A 21,188-nucleotide genomic window follows, 5' to 3' on the forward strand; every position below is an offset into this window, starting at 1 on the left:
GTGAACCCTGGCGTCTCTTCTGTTCTCTTTTCCTTCTCTCTTGGTCTCCTGTCCTCTGAACACTGCTAGACACCTAGCCCCTCTATGGACACTCAATCTTCTGAATGCTATCTATTAAAGCAATAAGTCTCCTTACTCTAAATCTCCTGACTGAGGTGACACCACCTCAGATGGATCAGACATCAGAGTTCCTCAAAATGGGACTAAGCTGTCCTGGTGCATTCATTTGTAGAGCATTTGACAATGGGTTGAATCCATTCAAAATGATTCTGCAGCTTTTATAGACACTGGTATATTCATCTTCACAAAGAGTGCCTCACCCACGAGGCTTTTACAGCCACTACAGACACTTGTATAGATATTCCATAACAGCTTAGAGGTTAGGGGTCTTTTTGAAAACCTCAAGTAAAACCCCATGAATCCCAAGGTCAGGGGCCCCAACTTCATACGTCATTTAGAAGCAGAATCTTTCTTTTGGTCCCTCCCTGTCTGATCACCTAGGTGGACAAGTTGGCCATTACTAGTTGGTAGGGACACAGCTCCAGGAAGGAGTGCCATGTCACAGAGGTCTGCCAGCCATGTGTTCCTGCCCCCTACCCCCAATCCCAGCCCCAGACTCAGGGAAGCAGCCAGTCATTTACCACTACCATTTCTGCATTCTCACTCTCCACTCAGCACTCAAGTGCTCAATCTAAAGTCCAAATCATTTTAAAGATAGAAAAGAAGAACACCCCTCCTCACATGCATACTTTTAATAGCATGAAAGTAGTGACTGAGAGGCAAGCACACGGTATCCGCTCAGCATCCCGTTCACTCTCATAGTGTGGGTGACGGACACACCATCGGTAGGACAAAATCTCTTTGGGAAGCAAATGAGGAAGGGGTCCAGTACATTAAAGAAATGCAACAATGTCATATCAGTGCAGCATCTGAGAAGTTCCTCTTGTCATGGCACAATAGCTCCCATAGGTCCATATCTTCAAGAACTTGTGATTAGTCCTTCAAGAGCAAAACACTGCGCCAGTCTCGACGTTTCTTGGGAGTTCACACAGAAGACCATGCGAATGTCCATTTCGAGGCCTCCTTTGTTTGTTTGGAATGACGGGAAAGCTGAGCTATGACAGGCATTTGCTCAGCTCCAGAACTCTAGAATATCAACAAAGGAACAGCCCAGTAGAATTGCCACTATATCCATTACGTTCAGCTATCCCCAAGCATCTTCACATCCAGTTTAGTCAACCCGGACTGGTTACAAGCCAGAGAGTGGAAATCACAAGTGACCCACCCAGGATCACACAGGCAGTCCTGTGACCAGAGTTTCGGTTGCTCAGTCCATGGCCTGCCCTTCCCAGCAGACTACTGTAGAGTGCTTCGAGCTTGCTATCCCTATTCTGAGGAACACTCTCCATATTCACTCAGGCTGCTTGTCAGCTAGACTAGACATTCATATTTTTTTAAAAAAGAAAAGAAACACATTTCTTTGAAAAACATGAAAATTCTTCTTTGACAAGTACATGAAGATTAAAAAAATAAATGTGGCATTCCTCTGTACTGCCGCTTTATAAATGCCTTTTCCAGATGAAAAGGCCCTGCTGAGGAACAGTTCACTGACCTCTCATTTCTATGTACACATAATACTCCTTACTAATAGCTGGACCTTCTCACTGGGAAATTATTTGCTAAATATTTCCCACTGGCTCACAACTTGGCCTGTCAATTTCTGCCAGATGTGAGACATCTGGACTGGTGCAACGAAACAGGACAAATTCAAAGAGATGCCTCCCAGATGTAGAAGAGGACAGCTGTCCTCAGGAGTCTGTCATAGGGCCAGCTCGGAGTGTTCAAATTTCCCATGACCCTGCTCCACCATCATCTCACCATAGCTTTTATATGACTGAAAAGTATTCACGAGGTTGACCAGATAGCCGCATGAAACATGAAGCTGACAGCCACAGAGAAGCAGTGATGTTCCATGCTTCGTGATCATATGATAGTGCTCAAGACCCTGTGGCAGGGAGTAGTGTGGAACCCACTGTCAGGTGAAGGACTTCAAAGAAAGGTTGCCATCTGAGGGTGGGACTCATTCTTCTCTTGTCCAGGTGGTATTCAGGCACATTGATCTGATGTGCCCTTGGCGTCGTAAAAACCAGTGGAGACCTTACTCATACTGTTTCTGTCTTGGGAAGGGTCACTGGCCCCAAATGTTTGCTTGGGGAGGTGACTGGAAGAAAAGCTTGTTCTGTACCAGGTTTAGAAATATCTGGAAAAATACTCTGTAGTCGTGCAAACTTCTGTAAAAAGGGAAAAGAAAAGATGTTGACAAACTAGTCATTGGGAAAACTTGGCTGTTGTCACCCCTCCCTTGAGATCTTCACTGGACACTTCACTGTGGAAGTTCTTGCTATACTCACCATCCCTCATTCTTTATAAGCTAAATGTACCACCTCCCCAATGTTTCCAAATCTCATAATGACACTCATTGATTCCTTGACTTCAGTGATCTCTAGCTCCTACTGTCACAGAACAGTGTGGAAAGCCACTCTCTACGGAAGCAGACATCTGCCAATAGGAAACTAAAGGCAGCCATCTTAAATGTACTATCTGACCATCCTAGTTACCTTCAATTTTTTAACGATTTATTTATTTATTATGTACACAGTGTTTGGCCTGCATATATGCCTGCATGCCAGAAGAAGGTACCAGATCTTATTATAGATAGTTGTGAGCCACCATGTGGCTGCTGGGAACTGAACTCAGGACCTCTGGAAGAGCAGTCAGTGCTCTCAATCTCTGAGCCATCTCAACCCCCTCCCCCACCCTCCAGTTACCTTCTTATGAACAAAAATCTCTACCAACCAAATAGCAAGGTTTAGGAGGTCAGGCACATAAATAATTATTTCTATCCCATGCAGCAGTTGGCAGAATGCTTCGTACACAGCAGGTACTCTTGGAAGCCTTTGGTTTTATTTTATATATTTGCTTTTTATTTTAGAACTATTTTAAATACAGCCTCGACTTTATCTAAAGCACGTTTATGAAGGCTGTATATTTAATGAATGGCACCACCAAAAATACACTCACCTTAAGAATCCTTTTCGGATTAATTGATGCAATCATTCTTTGAGAAATTGATAACATCCAAAAATAAAAAACCCTCAGTCTATTATTCAACAATTCATTTCGAAGTCATGAGGTCATGAGTATTGTAAAAATACTCTTTTACACCCTTGGCTGATTATTTAACACCAGTATTTCATTTTGTTCTGATTGCTTTTTTAAATAAACTGGTGAGTTAAATTTGTATTCACATATAATAATTTTATATAGTTACGGGGGACCACGTCACAGCAATAGGTGTTTTGACCACACACTTACACATGTGAAAATGATGAGTGTCAGGTAGAAAACGACCAGAGAGAAGAGCAACACAGCTTCCGCCCTGTACTTCCTGAAGGTTGACTCTGTAGCTTCCTTGGGACATCCTTAAAAAAGAAAAAAAAGGAACCTATGAGTACATTCAAAGACATTTCTACCCTGCTCCATTCCTGTTTCCCCTGGTCCTAATGTGACCATCCCTACTCTCAAATATGTCAGCCAGTGAAGACCAGTCGTGGTGGCAGTGACAGCAATCTTGAGAGCTTGCTGTCATATTGCTCTGACCATCTGCCGGGGGGTGGGTGGGATGTTTGCTGAGCTTCCAGGACTGTCAACTACTTTATTTCCTGTGACAAGTTGAACTCTTAGGTGAATGACCTCAGATTAAGGCACTCTAACTAGACAATGAAGCTGGGGATCTGCCCGTTCGTGTCCAAGAAATCCAACTGGAGTTTTGTTCTATTTGTCTTCCTGAGACAAGGTATCATGTAGCCCAGGTTGGCTGTAAACTCACCATGTTAATAAAGATGACTTTGAACTTCTCCACCCTCCTACCTCTACCTTCTAAGCACTTAGATTATAGGCATGGACTACCATCCCTGGCTATTATTGGCACTTCAAACCGAACCCAGAGGTTGCCACATACTAGATGAGCATTCTAACCATCGCCAGCCAGTCAACTGCAGTTCTTAGAGAAGGCCAGCAGCGTAGGCTGCGTGTACCAGCTCCCTTGGGACTTTTGAGGCTGTGGCTGTGGCACTAGAGAAGGGCAGAAGGGAGGCCCCAGCCAGGAACAGCCCGTGAGGAAAGGCCTTGTCCCATCCAGGCACTAGCTGATGTTTGGCTCGTGCTGCTGTGAGGTTGCCAATGGGCTTGGCTCACAGCCTGGCCAGGGCCAGGCAGCAGGCAGATGATTCCAAGAAATTGTTCCCTTGAGTCTTATGGATTTGAGATTGGATTCAAAACTGTTATGCAGCAGGTCTAGGAATAGATTCTCACCAGGGTCTATGACTCAATGGAAAAAAATGAAGAGATAATATCTTAGCGATCGCTAACACTGACTGAGCATTCTGTCTACCTTAGTCACTCACTGTACTTAATATCCCAATGCAATATCTCATTAAGTTTAGCCACAAACCTAGAATGCAAATGTCACTGCCCCTATTTGAGAGACGAGGCTTATATTAAAACAGTTACATAACCAGCTACACATTAATGAGTGTCAGTTACCATTTGAGCCAGCTCTAAACAATGCTTTGCAGCCTGACCCTCAACTTGGAGGCAATAATGTGTTGGAAGAGAGATGGAGGTAACCAGCTATGCTCTGTTCATTTCTGCATTGTCCCTTATAACTCTCTCTTGGTCAGCTATGGCTAGTCCTTAGCCATTTGGGTTGAGGGTCTACTGTGCACTGGAGAAAGCACTGAGACTTGCTGGCTCCCCGTGGAGGATAGGTATTCCGCTAATCCATACATTGCATGCCAAGTGTATGTGTCAGAAAGACCAGCAAACCAGCCAGGACAGGGGGCTAGAGGTTGGAAAGGGTATAAGGGGTGTGTGTGTGTGTGTGTGTGTGTGTGTGTGTGTGTGTGTATGTGTGTGTATGTGTGTGTGTATGTGTGTGTGTATGTGTGTGTGTATGAGTGTGTGTGTGTGTGTGTGTGTGTGTGTATGTGTGTGTGTGTGTGTGTGTGTATGTGCAGCAGTGAGAAAAGTGCAAACACTGGCTGGCCCTTTAAAAAGCTGAAGATTATTATCTTAGTACTAATAGCTTTCAGATACGTGGCATGAGGAGAGTGTAGCTGTTGTGCAAAGCCAGGGCCTAATGGACAATATGTTGATCATTTCTGGTCTCGGTCCCTAGCAAATGTTGGGCAAAGGTCAATACACAGATTAAGTCACAGAAAGAAAAAGTTACAACGTTCCTCAGAGGAATTATCTTCCAGCCACAGATGTTATCCTAAGCTGCAGGGTCTGATTCTGGAAGAAGAGAGACTTTGGGGTCTGCAGAAAGCGCACCCTGGCCTGTGAGAAGAAAAGAAGGGAGGTGAGCTCACCTGTCACCTTCAGAACCACTGTGCCACTGAAGTTACGTTGCCCTCCAAGCTCCTGCAAGGCACACCTGTAGGTGCCAGCGCTGCAGATCGTAGTGTTTTGGATTGTCAAGGAATAAGGCCTTTTCTTGGGGGCCTCGACGGAGCTGTTTTGCTTGCTCTCAGGGAGCTCCAGCCTCTCGTTGCCACTCTCTGAGACCTGTGAAGAGGCAGCCAAGAGTCACTTACTGACAGACTGGCATGAGAGTCTTAACAACTTGTTTTCACAAAAACCATCAAAAAATACACGTTTTAAAAGCAAGATAGGGTGCTTTTTCCATCCCCTACCCCTCACCTCCCCATATGTGAATTCCAGGGGAGAAGAAGAGAATCTACAAAAACTCTAAGGCTGTGTTTGCTTTGAAACAAGTGATTATAGCACTGGGAACCAACATAACCTCCACCCTGCAGGGGTGAGAGAGTCACTGGCTGGGATAGGATAGGGTAGTTGGGGGGGGGGGGCCACCATCACTCTGAGTTGGATTTCTCTCTCTTTTAAATGTCCTTTTGGGTTTTTTTTTTCTTCAGATGCTAAGTCACCCACTAGCTGGTTCTTAATTTTGGATGCCAGCCTTTTTCTTGGAAAACTTCCTAAATCTATTTTTAAAAAAGCAAAACAAAAACAAAAACAAGACTACTGCCAGACAACTCAAACCCCCTTGAACCCAAGGTACAGATGAGTGACGGCCCATGTTAGGGAGGTACCTTCTATATTCAAGTTCACGGATGACTAGAAACTAAGGATACTTTATCTCTCTTCTAAGAGAGGCAGGAAGATTTGGAGCCCAGTGGCATAAGGAGGTTATAGAGTCAAAGCGAAGCATCCCATGGATCCTATGGATATCAACAGGACACTCTGACCGGCTAGATGCCCGAGCTAATCAAGCAATCTCATTGGCTCTCTCCCTGAGCTCTTGGAGATGGAGTTGTGGGGTGTTTTCAGCATCACCTTCTCAAAGATGTGACATCCGTAACCGTAGTCAACATCCACTCTCTTTCCCATCCATGCCATAGTGTATACGTGTTTTCACATGCATACATGTATATATGTTCATGTGTGTGCAGGCATGAGTGTATATGAAACCTGGGAACAACCTCAGATGCATTTCTCAGGTGAGATCTACTTTGGGTTTTAGTGACAGAGTCTCTCTCTCTCTCTCTCTCTCTCTCTCTCTCTCTCTCTCTCTCTCTCTCTCTCTCTCTCTCTCTCCTGAACCTTTCCATGTACACTAGATGGGGTCCAGTGAGCCCCAGACCTGACTGCCACACAGAAGCAAAGACCATGTACGGTGTGAATTCTTATGAATTGGACTCAGGTCCTCACGCTTGCCAGACCTGAGCGTGTTTTATTCTGCACTCAGTAGGAGGCACCTACACCTAGATGGCTTCAGGCACATCCAGCCTTTGACCCTACAGCATACTCTTGTCATTTACAAGATTCACATTCAAGAAATGTGCGATTAGCAAACAAAAAAATTAAATGACCACTAACAACAACAACAATAACCAAATCACTACTACCTCCACCAATAGAAGAAAAAAAAACACCAAAAATGTCTCACAATATTTTAGATAAATTTACAACTTTGTGTTTGGATCCCATTTATAGCTCTTCAGAGCCACATGGGCCCTTCAGGCAACAGGTTGGACACACTTTAATTTCAAAGCTTCTAAAATAGATTTCCATTAACAGTAAAGCAGAATATTGCCCTCAGTGCTAGCACGCAATCAGCCTTCCCTAAACAGCCTGGAACTGCCCTCTGCTGCTTGGCTGGGGACCAGTAGGGGACCTTGGGCAAACACATCCCTCACCCAGCCTTATTAGCATAACAGAACCCAAGGGTCACTGTAGGGAAAGGGACAGACCACCAGACTTCTCTGTGTCCTAGTGAACAGTGAGTGGGGAACATGCTGCAGTCCTTCAATGTTCAGAGGGGGGACTCTGGCAGAAAACTAGATAACCAAGGGGGTTGGGGGTGACTGGGGAAAATGCACAGGCCTATGTGTGTGAGTGCAAGCATGAATGCAGACACTCCGGGTCCATTCTGTTTAACATAGAAAGCAAAAGCTGCACAAAAAGGTCACCCAGTTTTAATCGGAGTGCTCAGCCTGCTGACAGTGCTGTACAGTGGGCTGCAGAGACATCTGCTGGCAGATTTATGCTCACTCCCAGAGCCGGGCTGAAAAGAATGGCTCTTCTCCAGCAGTCTCTGAACATGAATCCCATTTCTTGACAGTCCTCCCCACTTTTAAAGGGTCCTCACTAAATAACCAAGAGTCTCCAGGAAGAAGCTAAAAGACTGGGGCTTTCGGAGTTGTAAAAATACAGCAGCATTGAGATTGAGGACTCGGTTCCGTCAGCAAAGTCCTTGTGGTACAAGCATGAGGACCTGAGCTCAATGCTTAGCATTGACAAATGAAAAAAAGTCGCTTGGGGTGGTGGCGCATGCCCGTGAACCCCCGTTGGACCAGGAGAGTCAGGAGGATCCCTAAAGCTTGAATGTCAGTCAGCTGAGTTAAAGTAGGAGCTCCAAGCTCAATGAAAGGCACTCATATCTCAAAAGATAAGGGGGGGAGGAGGTGATCGAGTGACACCAAACAATGACTTCTGGCTTCCCCACTCATGTGCACACATGCACACATGTACACACATGCACACATGTACACACATGCATACAGCTACACACATGCACATATGCACACACCTACAAACATGTACACATACACACATGCACATGTGTACACACATACACAGGATCGATGAAAGGAGGCGGCTAAAGAATCTTCAGAGAAACGGAGAGCATCCAACTGATTCTAGAACAGATAGAGCTGGCTCCTCGTGACTTACAACTTCCCCCAACCCTAACTGTCCAACAGAGCTGCCACATAAGGCCAGTTTGAGCTGATTAACCTGCCCGAGTCTCTGCATAGCTATGACCAATGCTCCATCCATCTCTTTTATTTTTCTAAATCATTCTTTAGTGGCAAATATGACCGACTGCAGTAGGCATTTAGAGATGCCCTGCCCCTGCTTTCCTTCTGGGGAGATTCTCGTCTATCAAAAGGGCTCCCACTCGGTTCAGAAGAGCCCATGAGAAAGTCAAGATCAAAACCTACAGCTCCCTGGAGCCGGTATAGGTGATGATGCTGGGTTTTTTGTTTATTTTTGCTTGTTTGCTTTTTCATAATGCTAACTGTTGGGACTTGAGAGGCAGGTTGACGCTGGAAAGCAGTACTGGTTGACAGTGGCCTTCTATCTATCTGCAGAGGGCTTCCTTCCAAAACAAGGCAGCCCCAAGAGCAGGGAGTACACTTTGTGGTCAGATTTCTATGGGCTTCTAGAACAATTCTAGCGATTCCATTCCAGTTGTTTATGAGTGACAATACGAAGACCAAATGAGACAGTAAGGACAGAAGGAAGAAATGAAGGGAGATACAGAACAAGGTTGTTGCCACGCTCTCCTGCCAAATTCTGCCTTGCTGAATTTGCCAACCAAATACCTCAGCTCTCACGGGTCTCCTTCAAAGACCCTTTCTGCTCGGTGCCACCGAGGACCAGTGCCAGAGAGCTAGCAGAACCCAAGAACTCTTTCTAAGGGAGCGCCAGCACTCTGCTGGATGACACCACGATGGTGTCCCGAGGGATTTGAGCCCCTCAGTGAGCATCTCAAATCATAGGCAGAACTGAGCTTATCCTTGGAAAGACACAATGCTTTTTCTCCAGGCCACACCCACTCAGGACAGTTTAGTTCTGGACCAGGCATAGGTTTTCTGCACACATTTTCCACACCCAAAATTAATACCTTTTCTATCTCACTGAAGCATTTGAGACACATTGTGACCACGGCTTTTAGAGTTTGAAGTTGTGCGATGGGCCCATTATTAAGTAAACTATGGGAGACTTGAACACAAGCTACCTGATCCTAAGTATATCTGACAGCCACAAAGATGACTTAGTAACTTACAAGAAGCTATTAAGACTTTTGGACTATGACTGGCCACAGGTCATTGAGTTGGAAATAGGTGAAGTCGTGGCTAAAAGGGGTCACCCTAGAACACAGCGGACAAGCTGTACAGTCTACCTGGAAACACCTCACAGCCCGCTCCTGGTTTTGTATTCAAGGTCTATGCGATGACAGTTGCCCTTGCTGATGTCCTTTTCAGACATAACTTTCCAAAATGGGGGAAAAGGTAATCACGAGACTCCACCTGAGAAATACAGGCTTTCCCCACTAACGTAAGAGTAGCAACTATGTTTACATCTCTGTTACATCCTCAAAACCAGAGTAAAGCACCCTGGGTACTAGGAAACTCCTTATGCAAAACTTCAAGGGGTTGGGGATTTAGCTCAGTGGTAGAGTGCTTGCCTAGCAAGCGCAAGGCCCTGGGTTCAGTCCCCAGCTCCGAAAAAAAAATAAATAAATAAATAAATAAATAAATAAATAAATAAATAACTTCAAATACTCTCAAAAGACACATGGCTAGGCACATGTCATTCCGCCATGTCAAATGAACCAGCTGTGACTGAAGGAGCACTAGGGACTGCTTCGGAAGTTCCAGAGAGCACAGAAAGATAGGATAGCAGCTGGACCAGCCAGTCCCCTCTTTGCTTTGAGTTCATATGAGCATTAGGAGCTGGCTCAAAACCAACCACTGGCAAGAGCAGCGTTTTGAACATTCCAAGTCTAAAAGTGTTTCATTGCTTCTCTGCAAAAGCATTTTAGGAAATAGTGATTTATAACAAAGGAACCCCCCTCCCCCGATTCATTCACAGCCGAGCATAATTGACGGGAACTGTTTAATGCACATTCTGTGATGCTAATATTGCCGTGCAGAATGGGAAAGCAAAACATAATTTGGGCAAATCAATTTCTCAAATCGCTCGTTCCGATGCTGTTTTAAATGCCCACACTCTGCGGATTAACTTTTATGCTGACAACTGAACTTTTTTTTTTTTTTAATTAGGAAAAAAAATGAGATATCCTGTTTTCAGAAAACCTAAGGACTTTGATTTGTCTCAAAGCCTCCAATTTGAATAAATGACTTAAACATTATATTCTTTCTCTGAGACAGAGTCTTGACCTTAAGGAAACCACAAGACCTAAATTAAACTGAGCTTTCTCTTTAATTCTCTGAACATGACATCAAACAAACAAGTACTAATTTTAAGAGCATGTGAATTAAATAAATTTCTTAATGATGGACAGATTTGAATAAGTACAAACTAAATAAATAATGTGGGCATGGAGCCCATATTTCAACTAAGAACTATTGTGGCAATTTTTTAAGAAATACAAATTTATGTAATTTATTCAAATATATCTATTCAAATATACGCCAACTAATGAGGCCCAGTAGGACAGCCTGCGACCCCAGCTAATCAGAAGACTGAGACAAGAGGCTTGCCGGGTCAAGGCCAGCTTAGCCAGCTGAGACAGAACCTGTGGACAGTGCACAAAGGGCTTGTGCAAGCCCGAGGCTGTGAGCTCGGATCCCTGTCCTCCACATAAAAGCACAGACATAGCCCCAGTACCAAGAACGAAGAGGCAAGTGATACCCAGGGACTTACTGGCCAACAGGTCTAACTAAAGTGATGAGCTCCAGAGTCAATGATGAGACCTTGTCACAAGAAAAGCTGGGGAGTGGCCAAGGAAGGTGAAAGGTGTCCTAACCTCAGCCACGAGCGCCCACAAGCATAGGCACAGATGAGGGTGCACACAGATACACAAGCATGCCTTCACGCGTGTACGCACCGTGTGAACTTCCTAGAAATGACCAAATTCAACTGCTAAGGTTTTGATCACAAACTTGAGGTCTTAGAATCTCAGATATCACATCTGCCTTCGACTCTCGGTGAAAGGAAAAGTTCCTTTTGAAAGGGAAAACACACACACACACACACAGAGAGAGAGAGAGAGAGAGAGAGAATATAAGCATTTTACCTGCCAGTTGGATAAACCGTATGTGAAGAGGAGACTTCAAGGGCCTAAAGATGTCATTGCAGTAGGCTGACGTGGCCAAAGCCTACTGGGACGGCTCTGTGTTAATTGCATTCCTTGTGCACTAACAGTCATGTACTTTGGTTTCGAACTCAATTAAAGTGCTAATATAATCCCCATTCATCATAAAAACAGCTCTTTATGATGTGCAAAATAGTTTGGCTCGGAGGTTGATGTCATAATGAGTATAAAATGTATGAGCATTAATGTCGGGGTTATTTTTTTTTCCTGAGTGTAGTTTTATTAGAAAAATGATTTTCTACTTTGAAATGTGCTAGGTCCAACAGACAGAGTCAGATTTATGGCTCTTACCAAGAGTTATGAGTATGGCAGAGGCAGCCTAATTAAGAGAATTGGCTTTGGAGTGAGGTGGAGTGGGGACCATTCCTAGCCCAGTCCTACCACCATTCCTCCTGTTCTTGGCCAACTGGCTGAGCAGCCCGGGATTAGTTTGTACCCATGGGACCCAGGAATGACCACATCTTACAGAAGTAGAGTTAAGGTGTATCTGATATTGCATATGACCCCAAGTATGGTACCAATCAGAGGGAAAGCCCTAAAGACATTATCATTATCATCATTATTATTATTGTTGTTGTTATTATTATTAAATGCATAGCCAAGGTTTCATTCAGCGTGCTAAACAGTTCGTCGCACACAGGGAGGTTTCAGAATGTGCATTCTGAATAAATGAATGAATTTAAGACATAATAGGAATGTGACAGGCACCTTGGCTTCCAAATCAGAAAGCCTGAAGCCAAATCTGAGCTTCAGCCTCAGCTAACTGGGTCATTTTCAGTCATGCACTTCATCTCCGTGCTTCAAGCCCTCATCTTGGAGGAATGTATCATAGAAGTCAAATGAGAGAGACAGAAGAAGAAGCTGTTGCTATAGCTGATTGCTTACCATTCCCTCTACAGATGATTCTTCCCGCTCACCCTTCTCGGCTTCTCTCTGGTAAAGTTACCCTGGAAGTCTCAATTCATTGCTCTAGAGAGAAATCTCGTGTGTGTGTGTGTGTGTGTGTGTGTGTGTGTGTGTGTGTGTGTGTGTGTGTGTTCATGTGGGTGCATGTGCATGTGTGTGTTTATAAGAGTACATGTATGTGTGTGTACATGTGTGTGCATGCATGTATTGTGCATTTTTGAGTGTATGCATGTGCATGTGTGTTTATATGAGTGCATATGTGTGTGTGTCCATGTGAGTGCATATGTTGTGTGTGCATATGTGTGTTCATGTAGGTGTACATGCATGTGAAGACCAGAAGACAGTCTCACTGGCCCTTCCTCTTTAGGCACCATCCAATCTTATTTTCTGTTCATTTGTCTCTTTAGATAGTTTCTCACCATGCTGGGGCTCTTTGGATTGGCTAGTCTGGCTGGCCAGTAAGCTCTAGGGAGCTGCATCACCACACCCTACTTTTTTCACTAGTTCTGGGAATCAGACACCCTCCTTCTTCCACAGCAAGCCTTTCACTGACTAAAGCATCTCTCCCGCCCTTGACAGAGAAATCTGTTAGCTGCCTATAATGTCTCCAAACACCACCGCATCCTGATTCTCTCAAGTATCATGACTATAAAGTGAAACATGTTTCTAAGCTAGGATGCGGATGGCGATGTTTGACCTCTCATTGCTCACATCAACCATCCTGAGGTTGTCACCTCGTGTTGGGTGCCTACTGGACTCTGAGCTCCTATCCTTCATGGGACCTCACAGAACGCCTTGAGTCTAGAGGAGGCCCATTTGACTCTGGCCTGGCATCCTGGGACCTCAGAGACCAATTGTAATGGACATACAATGCAATTGTACCCACGTAAGAAGAACCAGAGACTTGTCCTATGAGAAGAAAAACCTAATCAGAAAAAAACGATGTTTGGGAAACATAGGCAAGTGCGTTTACCCACTACTATTTCACTGCTACAGGGAAGCTAGCAATAAAACCATATAAAGGCTGGCAAAGATGATAAATGCAATGGCGCCCAGCCCAGGGGATATTCGCAATGCTCTAAGGCCAGCTTTTTCTAAAGAAGAGACCTGTGTTGGCTTATATATGATGGGAATGTGAAAAAAAACGAGAAACCTAATACATCATGGATAAGCCAACATAGTTCATTTTCATTTTCTTTGAGAATTACAATTCCTTGTAACAGGAAGTCCTAACTGATGGGGATATACAATACACAGACCTCTACATGGGGTGGCATATAGGGCATTCTGCCCATGGGGTCCAGGCTTCTAGGTCAGTCCTACTTATATGCCTCCTCTCCTTAAAGAAAGATGTGCTAGAACTGGCCCAGAATGTATGGTCCAAGGTGACTGCAGACAGAGTTTGGGGACACCTAGCATCTTCCTTCTTTAGGGGTTCTTCTCCATCTGTACCTATAATCCTTGCTAGCCACCAGCTCCTCTGGGCTCAGTCCTCTTCAAAGAACTCAGATTAGAACATACAGGAGACTCATGGGCAATCCAGGAAGCTGTCAAGTGACATTACTACACCCTGATCTTCCAAGTCAGTACTAGCGCCACCAGGCACACACGGGGATTTACCCAGAGCATCTCCATGCAAACTAATGCACAAAACAAAAAGCCAAAACTCAAAAAGCATGCTTAAGTGTGTGAAGGAATTGTATCAGGGAGAGATTTTTGGCCCTTCTCTGGTTTGTGCCCAAGAGTGTTGGTACAAAACTTAGGACAGCAGGTGAATTCTCAGTCAGTGTAAGCAAGACTAATAGAAAAATTGTGTGAGGGGACAGATGTCTGTAATTTCAGCCCTATGGAAGGTGGCACAGGAGGATCCCTGAGCCTTGCTGGCTCCAGGTTCAGTAAGAGACCCTGTCTAAAAATAAAGGGTAGAGAATATTTGAGGAAGACACCCAAGGTAAGTCCCTAGTCTCCAGTCCCTTGCACACAGACTATCTTGTGTGCACACACACACATACACACATTTAGCATCATTGCAGAAGTAGCCAGAAAGAGATTACAGAAGTGGCTTTAGACAGAGAAACCCTTTTTTGGGGGGTAATGAATTTGATTTCAGTCCTGTCTTGCATAAAATGCCTACATCACTGAGACCTTCCTCAAACTTCTCCTTTTTTTCCATGCAGTGACAGAACCAAGAATAAACCAAGGGAACCCAGTACTCATGTGATTCAGATTTCCCCTTGTATGCATAGAAAACATGTGGGGTTTTTTTGCTTGTGTTTCTCTTCAACTCTCAGCCACCCTATTCCTACCTCCAAAAGACATAAACAAAGTTGCTGTTCAACCATGGCCAAAATTTCAACCATGGCCACTTTTCCTCTCTGGGGTAGCCTCATCCTTTCTTGACCACACAGACAGAAATGGGGATGGAGAAAACCCAAGTGAGTGGGAAGGTGCATTAGCCTTCAATGACAGGCTCCTAAAGATTTATCTTCTTAGGAGCCCTACATCCTTCCCATCAGCATGAAAAATGTGCCCTTCCTTGGGTGTCCATGACGCCATTCTCTGTGCTGAAACCCCTTCAAGGGCTCAATATTTCTGAGATTGCACGCCTTGGATTCATTGACATTTGGCACTCAAGTCCTTCACATTCTGCGTCCATCCTGTATCCTAGCATCACCTTTGGGTCTACCTTCTGGATCCTTTTCCCTTTAGATCACTAGTTACCTCACTTGTACCGAAAAAATAGTGGTACATTTCTGTGCTACCCTGGAAATGTTTGCTTGGTCTCTGAGTGTGGATAAGGGCCTGTGTACACACCTGTGTGCTCCTGTGTGTAAACACCAGATGTCTTCTCTAGCACCCTCAACCTTGTCTGTCAAGACAGGGTCTCTCAAAGAACCTAGAGGTCACAGATTTGGCTAGGTTGCTTGACCAACGAGCTTCAGGGGCCCGCCTACCTCTGGCCACCTGCACTGGTGTTCACTGGTGTTACAAACCTTGCCACTGACGCTGCCTTTTGACATGGATGCTGGGCCTCAAAAGTTAGGCCCTCGTGCTTACACAGCGGGCCCCTTACTGACTGAACCATCTCCTCCATGTAGACTGTGGGACAGCTATCACCAGGCCCAGGACATGGGATCGACTTGTAACATACAATAACACAGTATAAATATCAAGGTTATCTAAGAACCAACTTTATGACTTTCACCGTTTGAGCTAAAAGTGAGCTCTCCAAGGCAAGAAGGACATGAGATATATATATTCACATTTCAGATTTTCAGTCCTTCTAATTTTATTTTGGAAATGTTTCCTTTCCTCTCCAAAACAAGAAACTCAACAAGTAGTGTGTGTTAGCTCCTGGGTAAGCCCCTGGGGGGAATGGTATCAACTCTGACCCCTCAGCAGCACCCACCTGTGGAGACAGGAAATACAGCTCCACTCGGTAGGAGTGACCAACACCCAGGAAGACAGCAGTCAAGGCCAAGTAACACTGGTGTAGTGACTAGACTTGAGCTGTCAGATGGCCTCAGGTAAACCATTAACCTGATTTCCAACGTTCCCCTGCAACATGAGCGTCAGAAACAGAACTCTGCCCTGGACCAGACCACCCCATGATCTAACATAGCCAGGGATTTTCTACCTCTTAAGGTCAAGTGTAACTCATTCTCTGAAATCACTGCCTTACTTCCCCTTTCTCCCTTCTCTGACAACCATCTAACTAGAGTGTGTCTTGTGACACATGCCTGTCCCCACCCCCGCAGTATCACCCAGAGGCGACATCGGATATCCCCTTTCGCTTTGCCTCACTCTAGGTTGCTATGGCTCCTTTCAGGCTCCAGGATGGCACTATATCTGCAGAGTAAATGACTCTTCTTTGTTAGTGGAGGAGGACACCATCCATGATCAAAGTTGTCCATCTTGAGCCTTGGTCTCTACTTAGACCTTCGCACCTCTATGGAAGCAATCATGGACACAGTGACACTCCCCAAGGCACAGACACAGACCCTCACACAGGACCTTATATTCAGCACATGTATTACTAGGTTCTGTCCTCTGAAATCTCCACGTAAACAAACGCCATGGTCAACAGCAAAAGAGTGTCGAATCAAAGCGCATTTGCCTGCGTCCTCCAACTACCTCCTCCCACACAAGCTGCAATCTGTCAGAACTTTAAAAACTAAACTGAGTTATGGTCCCCATGGTATATAACTTATTGATTTTTCTATTTCTTCTCCATCATCCATTCTGCTTTGAAAAAGAGGGGGAGAAGGCAACTTCGGGGATCCCTGTTAGGGAGAGCTGTGCTAGAGGGAAGTGGGCTGACACCTGTTGCATTTGGCTTTGCCTTTGGTCTTCTCTGCTTGTCTCTACTGAATCCCTCTGGTCTCCCCATCTCCACAGCTTAGAAACAAAGAATAAAATACTATTCCTGACACCCATCGGTGTTTGTACAGACTTCAACTGGACTCCAACGGCTTGGAGTTTTTGCTAAAAGGCAAATGAATTTTTTAAGCTATGGTCCTTTCTTAACCATCACCAACTGCCTTGTGGCAGGATGCTCTCTGGAACCCAAGGACTAAACAGGAATCTTAAGCCACATTTAACCATCGTTGTGACAGGCCGAAGGCCTGCAAGATGTGAGCCATTGTGGTAGACCGCTAAACCGCACTCCAAGGGGCTCTGCTTGCCCTGAGCCCACACACAGGCAGTAAGTTTTACAACACCGGGATAGAGAAGAGAAGGAGAGGCAAGAAGTGCCAGAATGGGTTTAAACTTCCCACCTCACAGTTCCCCAGAACAATCTACAAGAAAAACATGCAAAACCAAACCAAACAAAGGAAAACAAGCTCCTTCATTCGCTGGCCTTATTTCTAGAACTCTCTATCCATTTCTGTTATATAAGCACTGACAACGCAAATGTTATCAATTAGTGGGCATAAAACAATAAATATGATGGAACTCATCCAAAAGTCCTGGAAGAAATAATACATATGAGTATTAAGGTGTCCTGTGAGTGGGTAGAGAGGGCTCCCCTAGCCTCTCGCCACCAAGCATGGACAGGGGATGAGAGGAGAGCGATGCCTTTTCCGTTTCTCATCAGAGCTCCATTCATATCGAGCAACTCCGCCACCGCTTTTTTTTTTTTTTTTAAGAAAGAATTTTTAAGAGACCTTAAGGCCAGACCTTGCCAGAACTGTGTCCAATAAACAAGCAAATACATTACAGACTGACATCGTCTGCCGACATCCAAGGAGAGGTCAAAGGCTAATTGCTATGATTTACTGAACCATTCCAAATGAACCTGTGTGAGAAGATTTAACTTGACAACTGTCTGAACTTCACAGTCTGAAATTTCATCTACTTGTTTCATGAGTACTTTTTAATTACTCCCCTGGGGATATTAATGATGCTTTCTTTCCTTTTTTTTTTTTTTTAATTACAGTCTGGGAGGGATCGTGGTTTTACGTTTTGCTCCCTCCTTGAGATGGCTAAGTCTACTGGCTGGCTAGCTCAAGGATACTTTACTCTTCTTTACTCAAAGTAATTAAAACAGAAAATCGAGATATCAAGATAGTCTAACAACCGAAGATTTGGGATCTGACAGCTTGATTCAAAGCCCACTTACTTCACTCCCCTGGGCTCTGAGCTTTCGACTGTAAAGGAGGAACAAGAATAGTTCTGGCCCCTTAAGCCCACACTGTTCAGGAAGACAGAGGTAGATAACATATGTAAATATTTATTCCCACAGTCTGGCATATGGTGAGCACTCAAATATTGTTTTTATGATATTTTTAAAGTGCTATTGTTTTGACTACTCGAACAATTTTTGGACTCCTGTTTACTGAGCTCACAGTGAAGAAAGGAGAAACATGATAGAAAAGGACACACACACACACACACACACACACACACACTGTTCTATAGTGTCCTACACAGCAGTGGCCTGAGGTCTCCATGGTGCCACCTCCCTCATGGTGCCAGCTTAGATACAGTAACAGGGTGGACCCTGGGTGCTGGGCAGAGTGCAGAATACACGGGGCAGTCATTACCTTTGGGGATTAACAGTTTAGTTGGTTGAGCTGTTTGGGTTTTGCTTTGATGTTTAGTGTTTCAAACCTGGGACTTTTTGTGTGCTGGGCAAGCCCTGTACAGCTGAGCTGCCTTCCCCTAACATCCAGACAAGTGGCTAAAGTGGGCAAACACACCACACTACACACACACACACACACACACACACACACACCCCACTACACATACACACCCCACTACACACACACACCACACTACACACACACACCCCACTACACACACACATACCACACTACACACACACACCACACTACACACACACACCACACTACACACACACCACACTATACACACACATACCACACTACACACACACACCACACTACACACACACACACACACACACACACACACACACACCCTTTCTTTCCACCCTGCCTTGCATATTTAAACACACACATACGTATGTAAGCTTTCATAACATCTTTCCTTGTGGGAAGAAGGCAGCACTGTGTTTGGTGAAAACTGAGAATGAAGGGGGCTTCCTCCTCAGAGCCACCCCTGGGGATTTTATTCATTTGCCTTAAAATGGAGTTGGCCTGTCTCAGAACCCCACTTGAAGGAGAGATGCAGAGGCTGGCTCTATTAAGTTACAGCAGCGGGGGTTAAAGTACCAAAGGAATTACGATTCTGCGGTCTGGGCGATCTCACTAAAAGAAAGCCTTTCAAATGTTTTGCCTTATGCAACTCAATTTCCCACCACAGGAGCAGAGATGCTTTCTCTCCTGTTTGAGCCTCAGGCTCCAACACATTTCTAAGGAAATCCTCATTCCTGGCCAGACCGGACCCCTCAGAGGCTGCCTAGCAGAAGCAGAACCAAGATGAGCCAATAGCATGCCTTAACTAAAAGGAGATTTCTGCTCCCAACTACCTCCTATGGCCAGCCTAAGCCACGTGAGGCCGTCTTTGAGATGGTCTCATGGTCACAAGGCACAAGAAATCAGGAGTCTAAGGACATGCTTCCTAACCCATGCCCAAATCTAGGCCCACGTTGCTTTCTCTGCAGCTCTTTGGCTGCAACCACAGGTGCCCTGTCACGTGGATCCAATCCCTTGAAAACCTCTGGTGGGATCATTCACACCAATCCCCTTTTGATCATGATCTGTGTGAGAGTGGTGGTGGTGGGGAACTAACATAAGGGGGCTTGGGCCACGGATGTGGATGAAGCGAGGTGGGAGAAAGTGGGGTATTAGAATGGTTGGAGTGCCCAATCCGGATGCCCTCCCAGAAATCCGGTCCCTCGGGTGCCTGTTTCCACTGTCCCCGCAAGGGACCGCGCAAATCCCAATGGAGCTTACCTTGGCCCAGGACACTGTGTAGGAGAGCTGCGGGTCCCAGGGCGCTGTGCACGGCAAGTCGGCCGTTTCGGAGCAAGCCACCGTCACCTCCCGCATCGCCAACGCGGGCGCCAGGCTGCAGGCTGCAAGAGAGAGGGAGAGATAGAGCTGCGTAAGCCAAGGCCACCGAGGCGGGGTCGCGGGTAGCACCGGGCGATCGGGCTTGGGGGCCGTACCGCAGCCTAGAAGCAGGAGCTGGAGGCCTTGCGACATGACTGGAGCGCTGCGCCACTGTCCGGGCCGCCCTCCTGGGCGCGCGCCCTGCTCTTGTACCCGCGCTTGGGACTTCCCCGCGCGCCGGCCCCGGGGACTCCCCAGCCGGAGGAGGCGGGTAACCTGGTCCCCGCCCCGCGCGCGTCCCCAAGTCCGCGTCGCTGCTGCGGCTGGCCAGCAGCGACAAGCAGCTCCGCGGAACGACCCCGCGCCCTGAGGCTTCGGAAGCCGCGAAGGCACGCGCGACACCAGCTGCATGACCCTCAAACCCATCGAACCGGTCAAGCAGATTCAGATAAGGTGGGAAGCTTCTTCTGAAGCCCAGGGCTGTGGCGACATTGCTACTCTCCTGATTTTGTGATAAGGACAGACACCCTAGACTTCTGGGAAGTGGTAAATGCCTGCAGTCCTTAGCTTGTTGCCTTCTTTCGGGTTATCACTCGGCCTTGATTACGTTGTTTGAACACGGGAGAGCTTTTCATGCTAAAGCATTAATTACACACATGCTCATAAGTCTTTTAGAAAGCAATGTCTAAAAGAATCTTGAGTCAATTCCCAAAGGCTCAGGAACCAGGGGGAAACAGAACTGAATATTTTAAGTGCCAGAGGTCTGGAAGGAGAACGGTGTCTTCTGGACATGAAAACGTACGTGTACTCTTGAAGTCACAGGAGGAGCGATGATCTGCACAAACGCAGGGCAGGCAAACCGTTCATCGCTGAGGGGGAGGGGATTCACAAGCTCCCACCCCGAACTGGGGAGCTATGGACAGTAGAAGGCTTCTTGGAGGAGGGAGAGCACCCTCCCCTGAACAGGTCAATCCCTCTCCAGTGGATGCCCACGTTCAAAAGTATATGGACGTGTCAAATTATTAAAAAAAAAAATCAAATCACCTCTAATTCACCCAGAAGCAACTCCCCTTAACATTTTGGTGTACTGACTTTTATGCCTGCACATATATTTTAATGCTGTACCCTTCACACTATCTTTCCGTCTTGTGCTAGCTTAGTTTAACAGTTTACCAGCAGGTTCACAATACTAAAAACAGTTTCCGCAACTGCGTAGTGGCTGTGCCATATTCCACTGGGCCACATATTAGAACCCATTAGGTAGTGCTGAGCACTGGCAGGGCTCTCTTACTCTATTATTTTTTCCTTCA

General features: G+C 45.7%; 1 protein-coding gene across 2 annotated transcripts; it reads right to left on the reverse strand.

Moving 5' to 3' along the window:
* Positions 1–736: 736 nt before the first annotated feature.
* On the reverse strand, positions 737–20,679 carry Cd83 (CD83 molecule). 2 transcript variants are annotated; one of them, NM_001108410.1, is made up of 5 exons: positions 19,995–20,133; positions 19,780–19,901; positions 5,433–5,628; positions 3,376–3,482; positions 737–2,291 (listed from the first exon to the last, which is right to left on the reverse strand). In NM_001108410.1, the coding sequence occupies exons 1-5, from the start codon at positions 20,029–20,031 to the stop codon at positions 2,163–2,165; spliced, it is 591 nt and encodes a 196-aa protein (NP_001101880.1). In that variant the 5' UTR covers positions 20,032–20,133; the 3' UTR covers positions 737–2,162. The 2 variants fall into 2 exon arrangements, with proteins under 2 accessions (NP_001101880.1, XP_017456088.2); XM_017600599.3 differs by lacking the exon at positions 737–2,291 and having other exon boundaries at positions 3,396–3,482; positions 5,440–5,628; positions 19,995–20,679.
* Positions 20,680–21,188: the final 509 nt, after the last annotated feature.

The sequence above is a fragment of the Rattus norvegicus genome, chromosome 17, assembly GCF_036323735.1.
Source record: "Rattus norvegicus strain BN/NHsdMcwi chromosome 17, GRCr8, whole genome shotgun sequence".
Lineage (NCBI taxonomy): Eukaryota > Metazoa > Chordata > Mammalia > Rodentia > Muridae > Rattus > Rattus norvegicus.

Bases quoted from the DNA above. Each gene is read 5' to 3' on its own strand.
- Cd83 (XM_017600599.3), bottom strand. From the start codon at position 20,304: ATGGGTTTGAGGGTCATGCAGCTGGTGTCGCGCGTGCCTTCGCGGCTT. The intron at 19,902-19,994 runs GTACGGCCCCCA...TCTCTCTTGCAG, and splicing joins GCTCCTGCTTCTAGGCTGCG to CCTGCAGCCTGGCGCCCGCG. The intron at 3,483-5,439 runs GTGACAGGTGAG...TTCTTTTTTAAG, and splicing joins GTGGCACAGTGGTTCTGAAG to GATGTCCCAAGGAAGCTACA.